Source organism: Nerophis ophidion, linkage group LG22 (assembly GCF_033978795.1).
Source record: "Nerophis ophidion isolate RoL-2023_Sa linkage group LG22, RoL_Noph_v1.0, whole genome shotgun sequence".
In the NCBI taxonomy this organism is placed as follows: Eukaryota; Metazoa; Chordata; class Actinopteri; order Syngnathiformes; family Syngnathidae; genus Nerophis; species Nerophis ophidion.
This window is the reverse complement of record NC_084632.1, coordinates 6119214-6138426: the sequence shown is the minus strand read 5'-3', so window position 1 is coordinate 6138426 and position 19213 is coordinate 6119214. Positions and strand designations below refer to the sequence as shown.

At 43.1% G+C, this 19213-nt stretch overlaps 1 protein-coding gene across 1 annotated transcript; it reads left to right on the top strand.

Annotated features, from left to right (window-relative positions):
• The first annotated feature begins 5253 nt into the window (after positions 1 to 5253).
• Positions 5254 to 17949, top strand: LOC133540475 (aerolysin-like protein). Its single transcript, XM_061883099.1, has 4 exons — positions 5254 to 5371; positions 14980 to 15094; positions 15219 to 15711; positions 17322 to 17949. Exons 3-4 carry the CDS (start codon positions 15229 to 15231, stop codon positions 17790 to 17792), a joined length of 954 nt encoding a protein of 317 aa, XP_061739083.1. The 5' UTR covers positions 5254 to 5371; positions 14980 to 15094; positions 15219 to 15228; the 3' UTR covers positions 17793 to 17949.
• The last annotated feature ends 1264 nt before the right edge of the window (positions 17950 to 19213 follow it).

Genomic DNA, 19213 nt, shown 5'->3' with positions numbered 1-19213 from the left:
AGCCAATTTGCTCAATTTACATTTAATAAATAAATGTATATATATATAAAAAAATGGGTATTTCTGTCTGTCTTTCCTCTTACAGGTTTTTTGTAGAGAATAAATGATGAAAAAAACACTTAATTGAACGGTTTAAAAGAGGACAAAACACGAAAAAAATGAAAATTTAATTTTGAAACATAGTTATCTTCAAATTCGACTCTTTAAAATTCAAAATTCAACCGAAAAAAATGAAGAAAAAAAGCTAGCTAATTCGAATCTTTTTGAAAAAATACAAAAAATAATTTATGGAACATCAGTAGTCATTTTTCCTGATTAAGATTAAGTTTAGAATTTTGATGACATGTTTTAAATAGTTTAAAATCCAATCTGCACTTTGTTAGAATATATAACAAATTGGACCAAGTTATATTTCTAACAAAGACAAATAATTATTTCTTCTAGATTTTCCAGAACAAAAATTGTAAAAGAAATTCAAAAGGCTTTGAAATAAGATTTAAATTTGATTCTAAAGATTTTTTAGATTTGCCAGAATTTTTTGGGTGAATTTTAATCATAATAAGTTTGAAGAAATATTTCACCAATATTTTTTGTCGAAAAAACAGAAGCTAAAATGAATAATTAAATTAAAATGTATTTATTATTCTTTACAATAAAATAAAAAATACTTGAACATTGATTTAAATTGTCAGGAAAGAAGAGGAAGGAATTTAAAAGGTAAAAATGTTTAAAAATCCTAAAATCGTTTTTAAGGTTGTATTTTTTTCTCTAAAATTGTCTTTCTGAAAGTTATAAGAAGCAAAGTAAAAAAAAATAAATGAATTTATTTAAACAAGTGAAGACCAAGTCTTTAAAATATTTTCTTGGATTTTCAAATTCTATTTGAGTTTTGTCTCTCTTAGAATCAAAAATGTCGAGCAAAGCGAGACCAGCTTGCTAGTAAATAAATACAATTAAAAAAATAGAGGCAGCTCACTGGTAAGTGCTGCTATTTGAGCTGAACTGGGTCAGTATTTTTTAAAGTGTATGACAAAATAGAGACCTATTTGTTTGATAAGTGTCAGAATGTTCCCAAAGAAGACACTTTAATTACGTGACTGAACAGAAACATCTAACAAAATTAACTTAAATATCAATCCTTTTGTATGTCCCTGATGATAACTACAACTGTCATTTTAAACACATTAAAATATTACCAACAACATAAAAAAACATTGGAAACTTACCTGCTAGGTCTGCAGCTTGAAAGTTACTTACGCTAACTTATTAGCATGGAGCATTCTCTTCTACTACTTCATTCTAACATTCCTAAACAATCGCACAGTCGCCCCCTAGTGTATGGGAGGCACACTGCGTATGGCCACCAGTCACATTACAGCAGGGGCGTCAAAGTCATTTTAGCTCAGGGGCCGGATTGGTAAAATGATGGCATTAAAACTTTAAAAAAAAAAGACTACTTCAGATTACTTTCTTTGTCTTACTTTGGCCCAAAAAAAATAGAACAAATACATTCTGAAAAAAGTACATATGACAAATAAATGAGGGAGTGAGGTGAAAGTGACATTTCTATTAGAGTAGAATTCGGAGCCAAATTATTTCGACATAAATGGAGTGCTTACCCAGATAAGACTTCTCCGGCCAGCTCGACCAAACGCCGAAGTGTCTATTGAGTCAGTCACACTTTAAATATTGATCATGATACACGCAGCACGTCGCGCGTGTTATTACAGCTACAGTACACACACTCTCTGGCTAGTTGTATGTAAATAGTTTAGAGCAGGGGTGTCAAACTCAAATACAGACTGGGCCAAAATTTTAAACGGAACAAAGCCGCGGGCCAAGGTTGAAGAAATGAACCTTTTAATAGGGACCCAAACAAGTTTTGCATTAAATATTGAACAAGGAAGGCTTATATAACTTTAGTGACATGCAAAATCCAGTTTCAAATAATAATAATAATAATTTTAAAAAATATCAACGGCATATCAAATGAAATGTAAATAAAAATTGGATGCCTTTTTTTCCTATTTGCAATCTTCTGAGGTAAATATCAAATTTGGAAATAAAATAACAATAATGAATGAACCAAACATTCAAGCCTTGAAGTAGCAAGAGAAAATGCATGAATAAAACGTTAATTACTGGTCAGTTTGCTGGAAGTTTCCCGGAAGAGTTAGTGCTGCAAGGGGTTCTGGATATTTGTTCTGTTGTGTTACGGTGCGGATGTTCACCCGAAATGTGTTTGTCATTCCTGTTTGGTGTGGGTTCAAAGTGTGGCGCATATTTGTAACAGTGCTAAAGTTGCTCAGACGGCCACCCTCAGTGTGACCTGTATGGCTGTTGACTAAGTATGCTGTGCATTCACTTGTGCGTCCGAGGAAATATTTGGTGCAGTTTCAAAACCACCACGAAGAAGACAATGAACTTAGACTTCATGTCAGTGTATGGACGGCGCAATTCAATTTGAAATTGCAGGCCATCTAGGATTGAATGAATAAAACCAAAAATAAATAAAGACTTACCAACTACCTCATTTGTCATTTCCACATATTATTATGACCCCGGTTTTAAGTTGCACGATTTAGCGGATCGGTGCGGCGTCTTCAGTAATGCGGACGTTGTACCGATCCGTTGTGGTGAAGAAGGAGCTGAGCCGGAAGGCAAAGCTCTCAATTTACCGGTCGATCTACGTTCCCATCCTCACCTATGGTCATGAGCTTTGGGTTATGACTGAAAGGACAAGATCACGGGTACAAGCAGCCCAAATGAGTTTGGGTCTCTCCCTTAGAGATAGGGTGAGAAGCTCTGCCATCCGGGAGGAACTCAAAGTAAAGCCGCTGCTCCTCCACATGGAGAGGAGCCAGATGAGGTGGTTCGGGCATCTGGTCAGGATGCCACCCGAATGCCTCCCTAGGGAGGTGTTTAGGGCACGTCCGACCGGTAGGAGGCAACGGGGAAGACCAAGGACACGTTGGGAAGACTATGTCTCCCGGCTGGCCTGGGAACGCCTCGGGATCCCCGGGAAGAGCTAGACGAAGTGGCTGGGGAGAGGGAAGTCTGGGTTTCCCTGCTTAGGCTGTTGCCCCCGCGACCCGACCTCGGATAAGCGGAAGAAGATGGATGGATGGATGGATGGATTTAGCGGCCACAGATTTGCAAGCTCCAGAGCTCCTGCTCCAAAACATGTCTGGTGTACGTCTCTCAACAGAGACAAGGTAAAAGTGTTCTTAGACCAAAGTGATAGGTCGTTCGCCAAATCAGCTTTTTTTTTTTTTTTTGACAGATTTCACATTCCAACGGTCTTCAAATCAGCATACACACTCAAGACATGAACCGTTGTCTCCACAACAGTCATCAGTGCTCCTCTGCCAGGCAACAAGTCTGCAGTCCCTACACTAGAGGTCACTAAAGCCCGTGCATATCTCACCTGGCAGGTAAAAGATATCATTTTCCTGTTGGGACATGACTCAGAGGACTAGTGGTTAGAGCAGGGGTCGGCAACCCAAAAATGTTGAAAGATCCATATTGGACCAAAAAATACCAAAACTAATCCGTCTGGAGCCGCAAAAAATTAAAAGCCATATTACATACAGATAGTGTGTCATGAGATATAAATTGAATTAAAGCTGCAAGCAGCGTTGGTCGGGTCCGCCTTTGGCCGCTGCCAAGCCCTGGTCTAAGTCAGACCTACATAGAGGTCTTTGTTTCATGTCTCTACGACATTCCTAACAGAAGTTACAAGCAGTTTTGTCTGGGTTTTTTCCTAGGGGGCGCTGGAGAGCAATTTTGACTTTTGGGGTTTGGTTTTCTATTAGATGGCAATTTTCGCCAGTCCTAATGTGTGTGTAAAATTTGGTGAGTTTTGAAGCATGTTAAGGGGGTGAAATTACAGATCGTTTTTTCTGGACGTTGTTGACAAATGGCTTTCGCTTTGCATAGTAGTGCTTTAACTTGCACCTTGAAGCATTTTAAGGGGGTAAAATTACAGCTCAAAGAGGCAAAAATGACATTTTTTAGGAAAATTTGCGCAGGTTTTTTTGATGGCGCGTAAAATCTAAACCGAGCAGTAATCAAAACTCTTTCGATGACTTTTAATTAGAAGGGTTCAAACTCTCTTGTGTGCGAGTTTGAAGCTGAAACGACAAACACGCTCAGAAGAGATAACGTTTGAAAAAGGTGACGGGTGTTTACAAAACTTTTATTTTGAAGGGGTAATTTTTAACTTCCTGTTGATTTTTGCTGAAGGATGCTGATCATTAAAATGTAGGTCTAAGTGAGACCTACATGGAGGTTTTTGTTTCATGTCTTTCCGACATTCCTACGGGAAGTTACAAGCAGTTTTGTCTTAGTTTTCTTCCTAGGAGCAGTTTTTTCTGTGTTTTATTCAAAAATTGCGCTAGAGCGCAATTTTGAGTTTTGGGGTTTGGTTTTTTCATTATATCGCAATTTTTGCCAGTCCGGATGTGTGTGCCAAGTTTGGTGAGTTTTGAAGCATTTTAAGGGGGTCAAATTACAGCTCAAAGAGGCAAAAATATCATTTTTTGCGAACATTTTGCTTTGAATGGGTTTTTGCCAACTTCCTGTTGATTTTAGGTATATACGTTTCTAATGGGAAATCTAGGTCTAAGTCAGTCCTACATAGAGGTTTTTGTTTCATGTCTCTACGACATTCCTAACGGAAGTTACAAGCAGTCTAGTTTTTTTTTCTAGCGGGCGCTAGAGCGTATTTTTAATTTTTGGGGTTTGGTTTTTTTATTAGACGGCAATTTTCGCCAGTTCTGATGAGTGTGTGAAATTTGGTGAGTTTTGAAGCATGTTCAGGGGGTCAAATTACAGTTCAAAGAGGCGTCGGAATAATAATAAATAAAGGATAATAAAACGCACGAAAAACAATAGGTCCTTTGGCCATTTTGTCAATAACATCGACAAAACTCACTTTTCTGCATTCACGCACAGCGTTAAAAGTTTGGTGGACAAAACGAGACGCGGGGGAAAAAAAAGTGGCATAAAACACGTCCTAGAAAGTCGGAGAAAGTCGTACATGTAAACAAACTACGGTGAGTTCAAGGACCGCCAAAATTAGTAGGACAAATACTTGACTCAGTGAAGCATGTTTAATACAAACAATGTGCTTTATAACAATTAGGGAGGTTAGAACCACTATGGACTGGACTCAGGCACAGAAAAGTCTGTGCCTGTGTCCCAGATATTGTCCTATAAATAGCTTGGTCATATAAATGTCAGGGGGTGGGGGGGGCGGGGGGGGGGGTGGTCCCTGCTTGCAGGACAAGAGAGTTGAGGGCTAAAAAACTTAGAGGAGAAGATTCAACTTTGAAAACTTCAAACCTTCCAACCATTCATCCTGTCCTAGGTATGTGTTTATGTTTTAGCATTTTCTAGGACCATGTAATGCATGTCATTCAGCTCATAGCTAATAGTGGACAGTTGAAACTGTGTTTTTGAGTAAAGGAATACTGAGGATTGTTTTTGAAATGTTAAAATAGTACGTAAACTATTACTAAAAAAATCAATTCTATCCATCTATTTTCTACCGCGAGGCACTAGTGTTACCCACTGGGTCACCCGGGTGACCTGGTAAATAATACTATGTCATTTAAATCAAATTAAAAAGAACGGATTTGGAATTATAAACCATTCAATATAACCATTCATAATATTGTGAGAGTCCAGTCTATAGAGGATCTAATATAATAGTGAGAGTCCAGTCCATAGTGGATCTAACATAATAGTGTGAGAGTCCAGTCCATAGTGGATCTAACATAATAGTGTGAGAGTCCAGTCCATAGTGGATCTAACATAATAGTGTGAGGGTCCAGTCCATAGTGGATCTAAAATAATAGAGAGAGTCCAGTCCATAGTGGATCTAACATAATAGTGAGAGTCCAGTCCATAGTGGATCTAACATAATAATGAGAGTCCAGTCCATAGTGGATCTAACATAATAGTAAGAGTCCAATCCATAGTGGATCTAACATAATAGTGAGAGTCCAGTCCATAGTGGATCTAACATAATAATGAGAGTCCAGTCCATAGTGGATCTAACATAATAGTAAGAGTCCAATCCATAGTGGATCTAACATAATAGTGAGAGTCCAGTCCATAGTAGATCTAACATAATAGTGAGAGTCCAGTCCATAGTGGATCTAACATAATAGTGTGAGGGTCCAGTCCATAGTGGATCTAACATAATAGTGTGAGGGTCCAGTCCATAGCAGATCTAACATAATAGTGAGAGTCCAGTGCATAGTGGATCTAACATAATAGTGTGAGGGTCCAGTCCATAGTGGATCTAACATAATAGTGGGAGTCCAGTCCATAGTGGCTCTAACATAATAGTGAGAGTTCATTCCATAGTGGATCAAACATAATAGTGAGAGTCCAGTCCATAGTGGATCTAACATAATAGTGAGAGTCCAGTCCATAGTGGATCTAACATAATAGTGTGAGAGTCCAGTCCATAGTGGATCTAACATAATAGTGTGAGAGTCCAGTCCATAGTGGATTAAACATAATAGTGTGAGAGTCCAGTCCATAGTGTATCTAACATAATAGTGTGAGAGTCCAGTCCATAGTGGATCTAACATAATAGTGCTAGAGTCCAGTCCATAGTGGATCTAACATAATAGTGAAAGTCCAGTCCATAGTGGATCTTACATAATAGTGTGAGGGTCCAGTCCATAGTGGATATAACATAATAGTGTGAGAGTCCAGTCCATAGTGGATCCGACATAATAGTGAGAGTCCGGTCCATAGTGGATCTAACATAATAGGGAGAGTCCAATCCATAATAGATCCAACATAATAGTGAGAGTCCAGTCCATAGTAGATCTAACATAATAGTGTGAGAGTCCAGTCCATGGTATGGCCAGCAGGAGATCATACCAAGTGGTCACGGGTCAGCAGCGGGGAAGAGCAGAAAAGAAAAGAAACGGCAGATCAACTGGTCTAAAATGGGGGTCTATTTAAAGGCTAGCGTATACAAATGAGTTTTAAGATGGAACTTAAATGTTTCTACTGAGGTAGCATCTCTAACTGTTACCAGGAGGGCATTCCAGAGTACTGGAGCCCGAATAGAAAACGCTCTATAGCAGGGGTAGGGAACCTATGGCTCTAGAGCCAGATGTGGCTCTTTTGATGACTGCATCTGGCTATCAGATAAATCTTAGCTGACATTTTTGCACTAATGGTAAGAAGTATTATATTTATTATTGGTTCAATTTAGGATAAAAATGTTATTAAAAAGAATAAGAGACTTATTATACTCTAAAAATGTTGGTCTTGTCAAGACCTGGACTATGGTGTGGTTTGTTCCCGTGGTGCAAGGCGATTGGAACGGATATGGCGTGAAGGTAATGACATCTTTAATCTTAACTCAAAAATATTACAAAAACAAAGGGTATAAACAAAAGGTGCTCTCAGAGGAGGTTAAAAACTTGGCTATGAAAGATAAAACTCGCACAACGGGAGAACTATGAACATAAAATAAATCTTACAAACTGTGGCATGAAAACCCGAGAAAGAGCATGGATCATCGGCATGGATAACATAGGTGTGTAGGAGGTGAGAGAGGGTGAGTAAAAGGCTGAAAAGTGTAATATTCAAGCCTGGCAACTGCAGGCTTAAATAGTGACATGGTGATTGACAACAGGTGATTCAGGTGCGTGAGTCGTGAAAACAGGTGAACTGATTGGTAGTCATGGAAACAAAAACAAACCAGGGTGCGCAAAAAAACCGGAACTAACGGAGTCAAAAACAAAACGGAACATAACTAAACGGAACATGATCACAAAGACATGACAGGTCTTACTTAAAAATGCACACATTTAGTTGTATTCAGTGTTAAGAATGTATTATACGGCTCTCACGGAAATACATTTTGAAATATTTGGCTTTCATTTGCTCTACCAACCAAAAAGGTTCCCGACCCCTGCTCTATAGCCCACAGATTTTTTTGGGGCTCTATAAACAAAAATGTCGTCCAGATGCAGAGGCCGTCCTGGCTAGATCTACGCCCTGGGGCAGATCGTCCCTTGGATCAGTCTATCCCCACGCCCCCGTCCGCTTTGCCAGTCTCTGTAGTCGTAATTTGCCCGTCCTTTTGGAAGCTTGGTCATCGTTTTTAGAGGGCGGCCGATTTTTCCGCCTCTGATGTTACACGTATTCCCGCCTTGAGTTCTAAACCGTGGTGTGAGATGGAGGTGGTGATGACCTGCGCCAGAGGCTTGTTTTGGTATTAGGGGAATATTACGCCTCTGTTTTAGGAAGACAGCCCGGCAACAAATGTTCCGCCGATACAAAAAGTGCTACTAATGTAGTTAGCGATGTCAATAATCACCATTATGAATTGTCAAAATAGGTTCACCTGACTATGACGGAATGAGAATCAGCACCTCCAAGTCCGAGTCCATGGTTCTCGCCCGGAAAAGGGTGGAATGCCATCTCCGGGTTGGGGAGGAGACCCTGCCCCAAGTGGAGGAGTTCAAATACCTAGGAGTCTTGTTCACGAGTGAGGGAAGAGTGGATCGTGAGATCGACAGGCGGATCGGTGCGGCGTCTTCAGTAATGCGGACGTTGTATCGATCCGTTGTGGTGAAGAAGGAGCTGAGCCGGAAGGCAAAGCTCTCAATTTACCGGTCGATCTACGTTCCCATCCTCACCTATGGTCATGAGCTTTGGGTCATGACCGAAAGGATAAGATCACGGGTACAAGCGGCCCAAATGAGTTTGGGTCCCTCCCTTAGAGATAGGGTGAGAAGCTCTGCCATCCGGGAGGAACTCAAAGTAAAGCCGCTGCTCCTTCACATGGAGAGGAGCCAGATGAGGTGGTTCGGGCATCTGGTCAGGATGCCACCCGAACGCCTCCCTAGGGAGGTGTTTAGGGCACGTCCAACCGGTAGGAGGCCACGGGGAAGACCCAGGACACGTTGGGAAGACTATGTCTCCCGGCTGGCCTGGGAACGCCTCGGGATCCCCCGGGAAGAGCTAGACGAAGTGGCTGGGAAGAGGGAAGTCTGGGTTTCCCTGCTTAGGCTGTTGCCCCCGCGACCCGGCCTCGGATAAGCGGAAGATGATGGATGGATGGGTTCACCTGACTATACAGTGTTTCCAGCAAATGTCGCCCTCTGGTGGAGGCGGTCGCAAGTTTTTCCGCTCCCTCCTTCCCTGCTTGCTCTATGCGTCTTGTCTTTGTCTGAACTTTTCCTAAGCCCTTTTCTTAGCGCTGTCCTCTAACCTAAACGTCAAATATGAATATGATCAGCTGGACTCTCAATGCAATTGACACAGTCTTTTCGACAAGGAAAAGAGGTTCGGGGGAGCCTGGTTGCCCTGATGCAGGGGTGCCCATTACGTCGATCGCGAGCTACCAGTCGACCGCGGGGGGTGTGTCAGTCGATCTCCAGCCAGGCTTTTAAAAAAAATAGACCTAAAAATGAGTGATCATCAATCTTCACCAAGACGTCACTTAAATGACATTCACGGTACCGGAGGGTCTTGTGAGATGACGCTGGCTGCTGCAAGATCATTATTATGAAAATATGACCGAGAGGAAGGCCAGAAACACTTTTTATTTCAACAGACTCTCGCGCCGTACCTTCCGTCAAAACTCTAAAGGCCGACTGCACGTTTCCTATCTTCACAATAAAAGCCCTGCTTCATGCTGCCTGCGCTAACTAAATACAGAGTCTCGGGAAACTGGCGTGCACAAGCGATCCCTCAGAAAGCTGGCGTGCACATCACTTGTGCACGCCAGCTTTCCGAGACTCTTATTTTGTTAGCGCAGGCAGCATGAAGCAGGGCTTTTATTGTGAAGATAGGAAATGTGCAGTCGGCCTTTAGAGTTTTGACGGAAGGGACGGCGCGAAAGTCTGTTGAAATAAAAAGTGTTTCTCGCCTTCCTCTCTGTCATTTTTTCATAATAATGAACTGGCAGCAGCCAGCGTCATCTCACAAGACCCTCGGGTGCCGTGAATGTCAATCAAGCAAGCTACGGAATTTGCCGCCAATGTTTTTCTCGTAAAGTGTATGGAAGCTGGATGAATTAGATGCCAAAAAACAACCACTTTCATGTGGTATTGTACAGAAAGGACAACTTTTTTTTCTCCTCCATTTGAAAATGTGGGCGTTATCATCATTACTGTCTGATTCCAATCAATGCAAGTCATCAGAATCAGGTAATACACCAACTTATATTCTTGTCTTGGTGAAAGAAAGACATCTATATGTGTTACACATGCTTGTATTATCATTAAACACATTTAACTTGTTTACAAAAATGTCTCTTTCATAAATAAATAAATATAAATGATATATATAAATGAGGTAGATCCCCTCGAGTTGGTCAATTGAAAAGTAGCTCGCCTGCAGAAAAAGTGTGGGCACCCCTGCCCTGATGGAATCATCGCTGCGGGGTACCTGAGAGACTCCTGGGATAAATGGACGATTATGTGCCTCTCAGCCCTTTCCATCGAGGACGTGGAAGACATTTACCTGTTTGGAGCTGTGATCGCGGGGCACCTGCTGATTGGGCTGGGCATTGCTCTGGTGTATCGACAAATTTCGGAAGACGATGGGAGCCACTGGAGGGGCCCAACGGCTGTTCAACGCAATGGAAGGATTGGGTCGGGCTGTGGAAACAGACTGTGGCGATTTCTGAGTTGAATCGCAAAATGGATCTCATCTTGGAAACTGTACATAAATATACTTAAGACAGAGATGGCAAAAAATATTGCTATGTTACATAAAATGTAAAACTCTGTGAATCAAAAGGCTCTTATCATGTTATATAATTCTTTCATACTCCCATATCTTAATTATTGTGTTGAAATTTGGGGAAACAATCACAAATCAAACATCAACTCTATGTTTTTACTTCAAAAGAAAGCAATTAAAATTGTAACTTATGCAAATTATCATCAATCAATCAATCAATCAATCAATGTTTATTTATATAGCCCCAAATCACAAATGTCTCAAAGGACTGCAGAAATCATTACGACTACAACATCCTCGGAAGAACCCACAAAAGGGCAAGGAAAACTCACACCCAGTGGGCAGGGAGAATTCACATCCAGTGGGACGCCAGTGACAATGCTGACTATGAGAAACCTTGGAGAGGACCTCAGATGTGGGCAACCCCCCTCTAGGGGACCGAAAGCAATGGATGTCGAGCGGGTCTAAATTGATACTGTGAAAGTTCAATCCATAGTGGCTCCAACACAGCCGCGAGAGTTCAGTTCAAGCGGATCCAAGACAGCAGCGAGAGTCGCGTCCACAGGAAACCATCTCAAGCGGAGGCGGATCAGCAGCGTAGAGATGTCCCCAACCGATACACAGGCGAGCGGTCCATCCTGGGTCCCGACGAGCGGTCCATCCTGGGTCTCGACTCTGGACAACCAGTACTTCATCCATGGTCATCGGACCGGACCCCCTCCACAAGGGAGGGGGGGACATAGGAGAAAGAAAAGAAGCGGCAGATCAACTGGTCTACAAAGGAGGTCTATTTAAAGGCTAGAGTATACAGATGAGTTTTAAGGTGAGACTTAAATGCTTCTACTGAGGTAGCATCTCGAACTGTTACCGGGAGGGCATTCCAGAGTACTGGAGCCCGAACGGAAAACGCTCTATAGCCCGCAGACTTATTTTGGGCTCTAGGAATCACTAATAAGCCGGAGTCTTTTGAACGCAGATTTCTTGCCGGGACATATGGTACAATACAATCGGCAAGATACGCTGGAGGTAGACCGTGTAGTATTTTATACGTAAGTAGTAAAACCTTAAAGTCACATCTTAAGTGCACAGGAAGCCAGTGCAGGTGAGCCAGTACAGGTGTAATGTGATCAAACTTTCTTGTTCTTGTCAAAAGTCTAGCAGCCGCATTTTGTACCAACTGTAATCTTTTAATGCTAGACATGGGGAGACCCGAAAATAATACGTTACAGTAATCGAGACGAGGCGTAACAAACGCATGGATAATGATCTCGGCGTCTTTAGTGGACAAAATGGAGCGAATTTTAGCGATATTACGGAGATGAAAGAAGGCCGTTTTAGTAACGCTTTTAATGTGTGACTCAAAGGAGAGAGTTGGGTCGAAGATAATACCTAGATTTTTTACCGAGTCACCTTGTATAATTATTTGGTTGTCAAATGTTAAAGTTGTATTATTAAATAGAGGTCGGTGTCTAGCAGGACCGATAATCAGCATTTCCGGTTTTTTGTACACAGGGATATTTCACATGCCTGTACTGTGTATAAAATTGAACTACGTTCATGTTGTTTATAATGCGTATTTATAATAAGTTGTGCAAAGGACATTTTAGAATTTTCGGAAGTTTATTTTGTACTTGAATTTGTTCATAGGGTTAGGCGCAATAAGTGTTTAACTTCAGCCTAAACCCTTTTGGTCTGTAACATTTTTTATTTTCAATCTATGAATGTACAACTGTTTGTTTGCTTTGTTAACCATTGACCGAAGAACAATAAGCTATAACTATCTTGGAAAAGCTTGCGGAGAAGGAATATTTAAATCGGCATCGAAGAAATCCAGCATGGACAAACAGAGAAGATAAGTCACTATTTTGTCTTCTCGAAGAAAAACAACTTCTTAATCTACGATTTCACTCCCTCAAATGGCCCTTGACACAATCAGGAACGGGCTGTTCTGAAGAAACTCTCCAGAGGACTCCTCAAAGATGGATGCTTTTGACCTTCCTGTTTGTCAACAACACCTGTGGTCGAACTTAGAGATCGGCCTCAGTCCATATAAAAACATTTCATCATTTCCCCCAAGTTAATTGGGCATGTATGCACACATGACCCCAACCCTTGAATCAACGCCTTCACCACCGCTTAATTCCTCTGGGGCTGTGGATGGCTGAGAGTGCTATATAGCGGTAACGATATCTCCGCAAACCCACCCCTCCCTCTGTTGCAAGTTGGCGGGATATATGTACCATGTTTAATGTGTGCCATGCTATGTGAGGTTTTTAATCCTTGGACTTAGTCTGGGCCCCTCCTGAGGGTCTAGTCTTTCACTGATAATGTCACCCTTTTCTCACCTTTTTAAGGAGCGCTGTAAGTGGCTGATCTGTTGGCGGTCTCGTCTTGACCCCCCTGTTATGTATGTCTGCTCTTAGCGGGACTGTGCCAAAAATGAAATTTCGTTGTACTTGTGCAATGACAATAAAGATTTATCCGATCCTATCCTATAATCATTCAACCCACTTGCTATTTCAAAAGAAAGATAGCATGCTCTGACCTCATTGTGTACCTCTGAGTGCTTTTTATTTAGCTATTAATTGTCATGTCTTTGTGATCATGTTTTGTTTGGTTGTGTTAGATCACTTCAAGACTCCATTAGTTCCTGTTTTTTCACTCCATTGTTTTGTTTCCATGCCAACCCATTAGGTGTCACCTGTCCCCATGTCACACACCTGTTTCCAATCACCACAGTATTTAAGCCCCAGTTGCCAGGTAGTCAGCCTGTGTTCGTTCCATGCTCTCTTCTTGCCACAGTAAGTCATACCCGTTTTTCATGCCAAAGTTGATGCTGTTCTTTTCAAGTCACAGTAAGTGTTGTTTGCGTTATGTTCATAGTTTATGTTAAAGTGTGAGTTTTGTTTCTTTAGCCAAGTTGTGCCTCCGCAGTGAGCGATATTTTTTTGTACCTTTTTTTAGTCACAATTACCTTCACACCATGTTTGTTCCAATCGTTTTTGCACCACAGTCTATGCCTTGAGATTAATTTATGACATTGGAGTTGTGGTTGACATTTCTGCATTATTTTTCCAACTTTTCTGAGGAGCATTTTTTGGAATCTTCAGTATTTTTAATAATATATATACGAAAATACTACGCCCTCGACTACTGTAACGTATTATTTGCGGGTCTCCCCATGTCTAGCATTAAAAGATTACAGTTGGTACAAAATGCGGCTGCTAGACTTTTGACAAGAACAAGAAAGTTTGATCACATTACGCCTGTACTGGCTCACCTGCACTGGCTTCCTGTGCACTTAAGATGTGACTTTAAGGTTTTACTACTTACGTATAAAATACTACACGGTCTAGCTCCATCCTATCTTGTACCATATGTCTCGGTAAGAAATCTGCGTTCAAAGGACTCCGGCTTATTAGTGATTCCCAAAGCCCAAAAAAAGTCTGCGGGCTATAGAGCGTTTCCCGTTCGGGCTCCAGTACTCTGGAATGCCCTCCCGGTAAAAGTTTGAGATGCTACCTCGGTAGAAGCATTTAAGTCTCACATTAAAACTCATCTGTATACTCTAGCCTTTAAATAGACCTCCTTTTTAGACCAGTTGATCTGCCGCTTCTTTTCTTTTTTCTCCTATGTCCCCCCCTCCCTTGTGGAGGGGGTCCGGTCCGATGACCATGGATGAAGTACTGGCTGTCCAGAGTCGAGACTCAGGATGGACCGCTCGTCTGTGTATCGGTTGGGGACATCTCTACGCTGCTGATCCACCTCCGCTTGAGATGGTTTCCTGTGGACGGGACTCTCGCTGCTGTCTTGGATCCGCTTCGAACTGAACTCTCGCGGCTGTGTTGGAGCCACTATGGATTGAACTTTCACAGTATCATGTTAGACCCGCTCGATATCCATTGCTTTCGGTCCCCTAGAGGGGGGGGGTTGCCCACATCTGAGGTCCTCTCCAAGGTTTCTCATAGTCAGCATTGTCACTGGCGTCCCACTGGATGTGAATTCTCCCTGCCCACTGGGTGTGAGTTTTCCTTGCCCTTTTGTGGGTTCTTCCGAGGATGTTGTGGTCGTGATGATTTGTGCAGTCCTTTGAGACATTTGTGATTTGGGGCTATATAAATAAACATTGATTGATTGATTGATTGATATATATACATATATATCTTAGCTTATTTTTAGTAATAGAACATTTTTAATGCAAAACTAAATAAGTTATGAGAAAACTAACCGTCTTCTTTCCGTAAATAGGTGAGTCCTTCACCTTGTAAGCCTCATCGAGAGAAGAACCTCCACATTACAGAACCTCAGTTGTCACTGCTTTCTTGGTTTGTGTTTCTGAGGTATCAGGAAGGTGAGTTGAAAGGTGAGTAGAGACCTACAGCCCGGACTTTTAACCACTGACATGGAGAATACATCTTACACACTCTTCTGCAGATCTTCGGAAAGTCCCGTAATTGTGAATATATTGAAGAACATTTCTGTTTCAGGTCATTAAACATGGCGACGACTCTTCATTACATTGGTGGAAATGGAGGCGGTTCATTTTCTTTCAGCGGTTGTGAAAACGGTGCCACCCTCAAAAAGATTGGAGTGGCAGTGGCGGGCTGGCAGATCAAAGCCTTGCGGGCCGAACTGAGCGACGGGCGTGTGAAGACCTTTGGAGATGCACACACTTTCAAAGAGTTTACGTTCGACCTTGGCGAGCGCATCACCAAGCTGTCCCTGTGGGGAAACGGTAAAGGAACACGTCTGGGTGGCATCAGGTTCTGGACGAGTTCTGGACGCGAGTTCTTTGCACACATGACCGACTGGCCCCTGAAGACCGAGTACTCTATCGACGTGGGGTCTGGAGTCTGCCTGGGGTTGCAAGGGAGGGCTGGCTTAGACATCGACTGCTTGGGGTTCCTCTTCATCAATGCCATCAAGTCGTCTGTGCTAACCGACATGACCTATCCCAGCCTGGCCATGTACACACCCCAGGTGAGAACCCCTGTGTCAGAACACGGCAAGATAAGTGCAACACATTTCCATCAGTTTTTTCTCTATCAACTCCAGAAAAGCAACTAAAATGGGATCATTTTCATTGACACATAATTTTCCTTGTCCCCCATAAACATTATTTGATGATGGGTTGACGGTCCTCAGCCTTCCCGGTAAGGTTTATTCAGGTGTACTGGAGAGGAGGCTTCGCCGGATAGTCGAACCTCGGATCCAGGAGGAACAGTGTGGTTTTCGTCCTGGTCGTGGAACTGTGGACCAGCTTTATACTCTGGGCAGGGTTCTTGAGGGTGCATGGAAGTTTGCCCAACCAGGCTACATGTGCTTTGTGGACTTGGAGAAGGCATTCGACCGTGTCCCTCGGGAAGTCCTGTGGGGAGTGCTCAGAGAGTATTGGGTACCAGACTATCTTATTGTGGCAGTCCGCTCCCTGTATGATCAGTGTCAGAGCTTGGTCCGCATTGCTGGCAGTAAGTCGGACATGTTTCCAGTGAGGGTTGGACTCTGCCAAGGCTGTCCTTTGTCACCGATTCTGTTCATAACTTTTATGGACAGAATTTCTAGGCGCAGTCAAGGCGTTGAGGGGATCCGGTTTGGTTGCCACGGGATTAAGTCTCTGCTTTTTGCAGATGATGTAGTCCTGATGGCTTCATCTGGCCGGGATCTTCAGCTCTCACTGGATCGGTTCGCAGCCAAGAGTGAAGCGACCGGAATGAGAATCAGCACCTCCAAGTCTGAGTCCATGGTTCTCGCCCGGAAAAGGGTAGAGTGCCATCTCCGGGTTGGGGAGGAGACCCTGCCCCAAGTGGAGGAGTTCAAGTACCTCGGAGTCTTGTTCACGAGTGGGGAAGAGTGGATGGTGAGATCGACAGGCGGATCGGTGCGGCGTCTTCAGTAATGCGGACGTTGTATCGATCCGTTGTGGTGAAGAAGGAGCTGAGCCGGAAGGCAAAGTTCTCAATTTACCGGTCGATCTACGTTCCCATCCTCACCTATGGTCATGAGCTTTGGGTCATGACCGAAAGGATAAGATCACGGGTACAAGCGGCTGAAATGAGTTTGGGTCTCTCCCTTAGAGATAGGGTGAGAAGCTCTGCCATCCGGGAGGAACTCAAAGTAAAGCCGCTGCTCCTCCATATCGAGAGGAGCCAGATGAGGTGGTTCGGGCATCTGGTCAGGATGCCACCCGAACGCCTCCCTAGGGAGGTGTTTAGGGCACGTCCAGCTGGTAGGAGGCCACGGGGAAGACCCAGGACACATTGGGAAGACTATGTCTCCCGGCTGGCCTGGGAACACCTCGGGATCCCCCGGGAAGAGCTAGACGAAGTGGCTGGGGAGAGGGAAGTCTGGGTTTCCCTGCTTAGACTGCTGCCCCCGCGACCCGACCTCGGATAAGCGGAAGACGATGGATGGATGGATGGGTGGGTTGACGGTAATGTCTTTTAGTTAATTACAATAGGTCAATAAAATAGTGTCATATGTGAAATTTCTCCCCCAGAGGATTAAGTCTCAATGTTAAGAAGGTCATCACAAACATATTGAAATATCAAATCTTTATGTCTGTGTGTGGGCGGGCTGGTTGTTTCCTCCAGGTCAACAAGGAATACATCAAATCGGTGTCTTACCACAACGACACTAGTGCGGTTCAGGAGCACACATGTTCGTACAGCAGATCTGTGACCAAGTCTAACACCTGGAGCACCACCACGAAGATTGAGTCCACCGTCAACATGACCGTTTCAGCTGGGATCCCAGATCTGGTGGAGGTGTCTGGTGGGTTCAGCCTGACCGTGGGAGCTGAGCAGTCCTCCGGAATGACCCACACGGAGACCATAACAGAATCGGACCAGGTCAATGTGAAGGTCCCGGTAGGAAAGACCGTGACGGTTAAGTTCTCAGTGGGACGAGCAGTCATCGACCTCCCCTACTCGGCCAAAGTGAAAATCACATGCCTGAACGGCAGCCAGCTGGTCTTCAATTCCACTGGCAACTACAAGGGTGTGGCTTACACTGCGGTGCATGTAAATACCACTCAGTCTGATAGAGTTATGAATACTGAATAAGATCAACATCTTACTGTAGACACTTTTAAAATTCATTGCATGGAATTGATTTGTACGCTAGTGCAGAGTCATGTGGTGTGGCATACTGTGTATACAGCATGGTGGTTAAACAGGTGTGCCTTAGGCTGCCCAAAATAAAAGGCCACTCTGAAATGTGCAGTTTTGCTTCATTGGAACGAGGACGGCTGGAGCAGCGTGAAGCGGGTGTGATAATAATAATAATAACAATAATAGATTTTATTTGTAAAAAGCACTTTACGTTGAGCAAACAACCTCAAAGTGCCACAGTGTAAAAAATAGTAATAATAAAAATAAATAAAATATAAAACTAGAAACAGCCCAAATGCTACAACCAGCATGTTTCAGTTCAGTTTATTTTCAGTCTAACAAAAAACATATTCAAACATAGATCACGATTTTGCAACTTAACGCCCAAAAAACGGAAATGCTGATTATCGGTCCTGCTAAACACCGACCTCTATTTAATAATACAACTTTAAAATTTGACAACCAAATAATAAAACAAGGTGACTCGGTAAAAAATCTGGGTATTATCTTCGACCCAACTCTCTCCTTTGAGTCACACATTAAAAGCGTTACTAAAAACGGCCTTCTTTCATCTCCGTAATATCGCTAAAATTCGCTCCATTTTGTCCACTAAAGACGCCGAGATCATTATCCATGCGTTTGTTACGCCTCGTCTCGATTACTGTAACGTATTATTTTCGGGTCTCCCCATGTCTAGCATTAAAAGATTACAGTTGGTACAAAATGCGGCTGCTAGACTTTTGACAAGAACAAGAAAGTTTGATCACATTACGCCTGTACTGGCTCACCTGCACTGGCTTCCTGTGCACTTAAGATGTGACTTTAAGGTTTTACTACTTACGTATAAAATACTACACGGTCTAGCTCCATCCTATCTTGCCGATTGTATTGTACCATATGTCCCGGCAAGAAATCTGCGTTCAAAAGACTCCGGCTTATTAGTGATTCCTAGAGCCCAAAAAAAGTCTGCGGGCTATAGAGCGTTTTCCGTTCGGGCTCCAGTACTCTGGAATGCCCTCCCGGTAACAGTTCGAGATGCCACCTCAGTAGAAGCATTTAAGTCTCACCTTAAAACTCATCTGTATACTCTAGCCTTTAAATAGACCTCCTTTTTAGACCAGTTGATCTGCCGCTTCTTTCCTTTCTCCTATGTCCCCCCCTCCCTTGTGGAGGGGGTCCGGTCCGATGACCATGGATGAAGTACTGGCTGTCCAGAGTCGAGACCCAGGATGGACCGCTCGTCGGGACCCAGGATGGACCGATCGCCTGTGTATCGGTTGGGGACATCTCTACGCTGCTGATCCGCCTCCGCTTGAGATGGTCTCCTGTGGACGGGACTCTCGCTGCTGTCTTGGATCCGCTTCAACTGAACT

Coding starts and splice junctions, on each gene's coding strand:
- LOC133540475 (XM_061883099.1), top strand. CDS start 15,229: ATGGCGACGACTCTTCATTACATTGGTGGAAATGGAGGCGGTTCATTT. Junction 15,712..17,321: donor TGGCCATGTACACACCCCAG/GTGAGAACCCCT, acceptor TGTTTCCTCCAG/GTCAACAAGGAATACATCAA.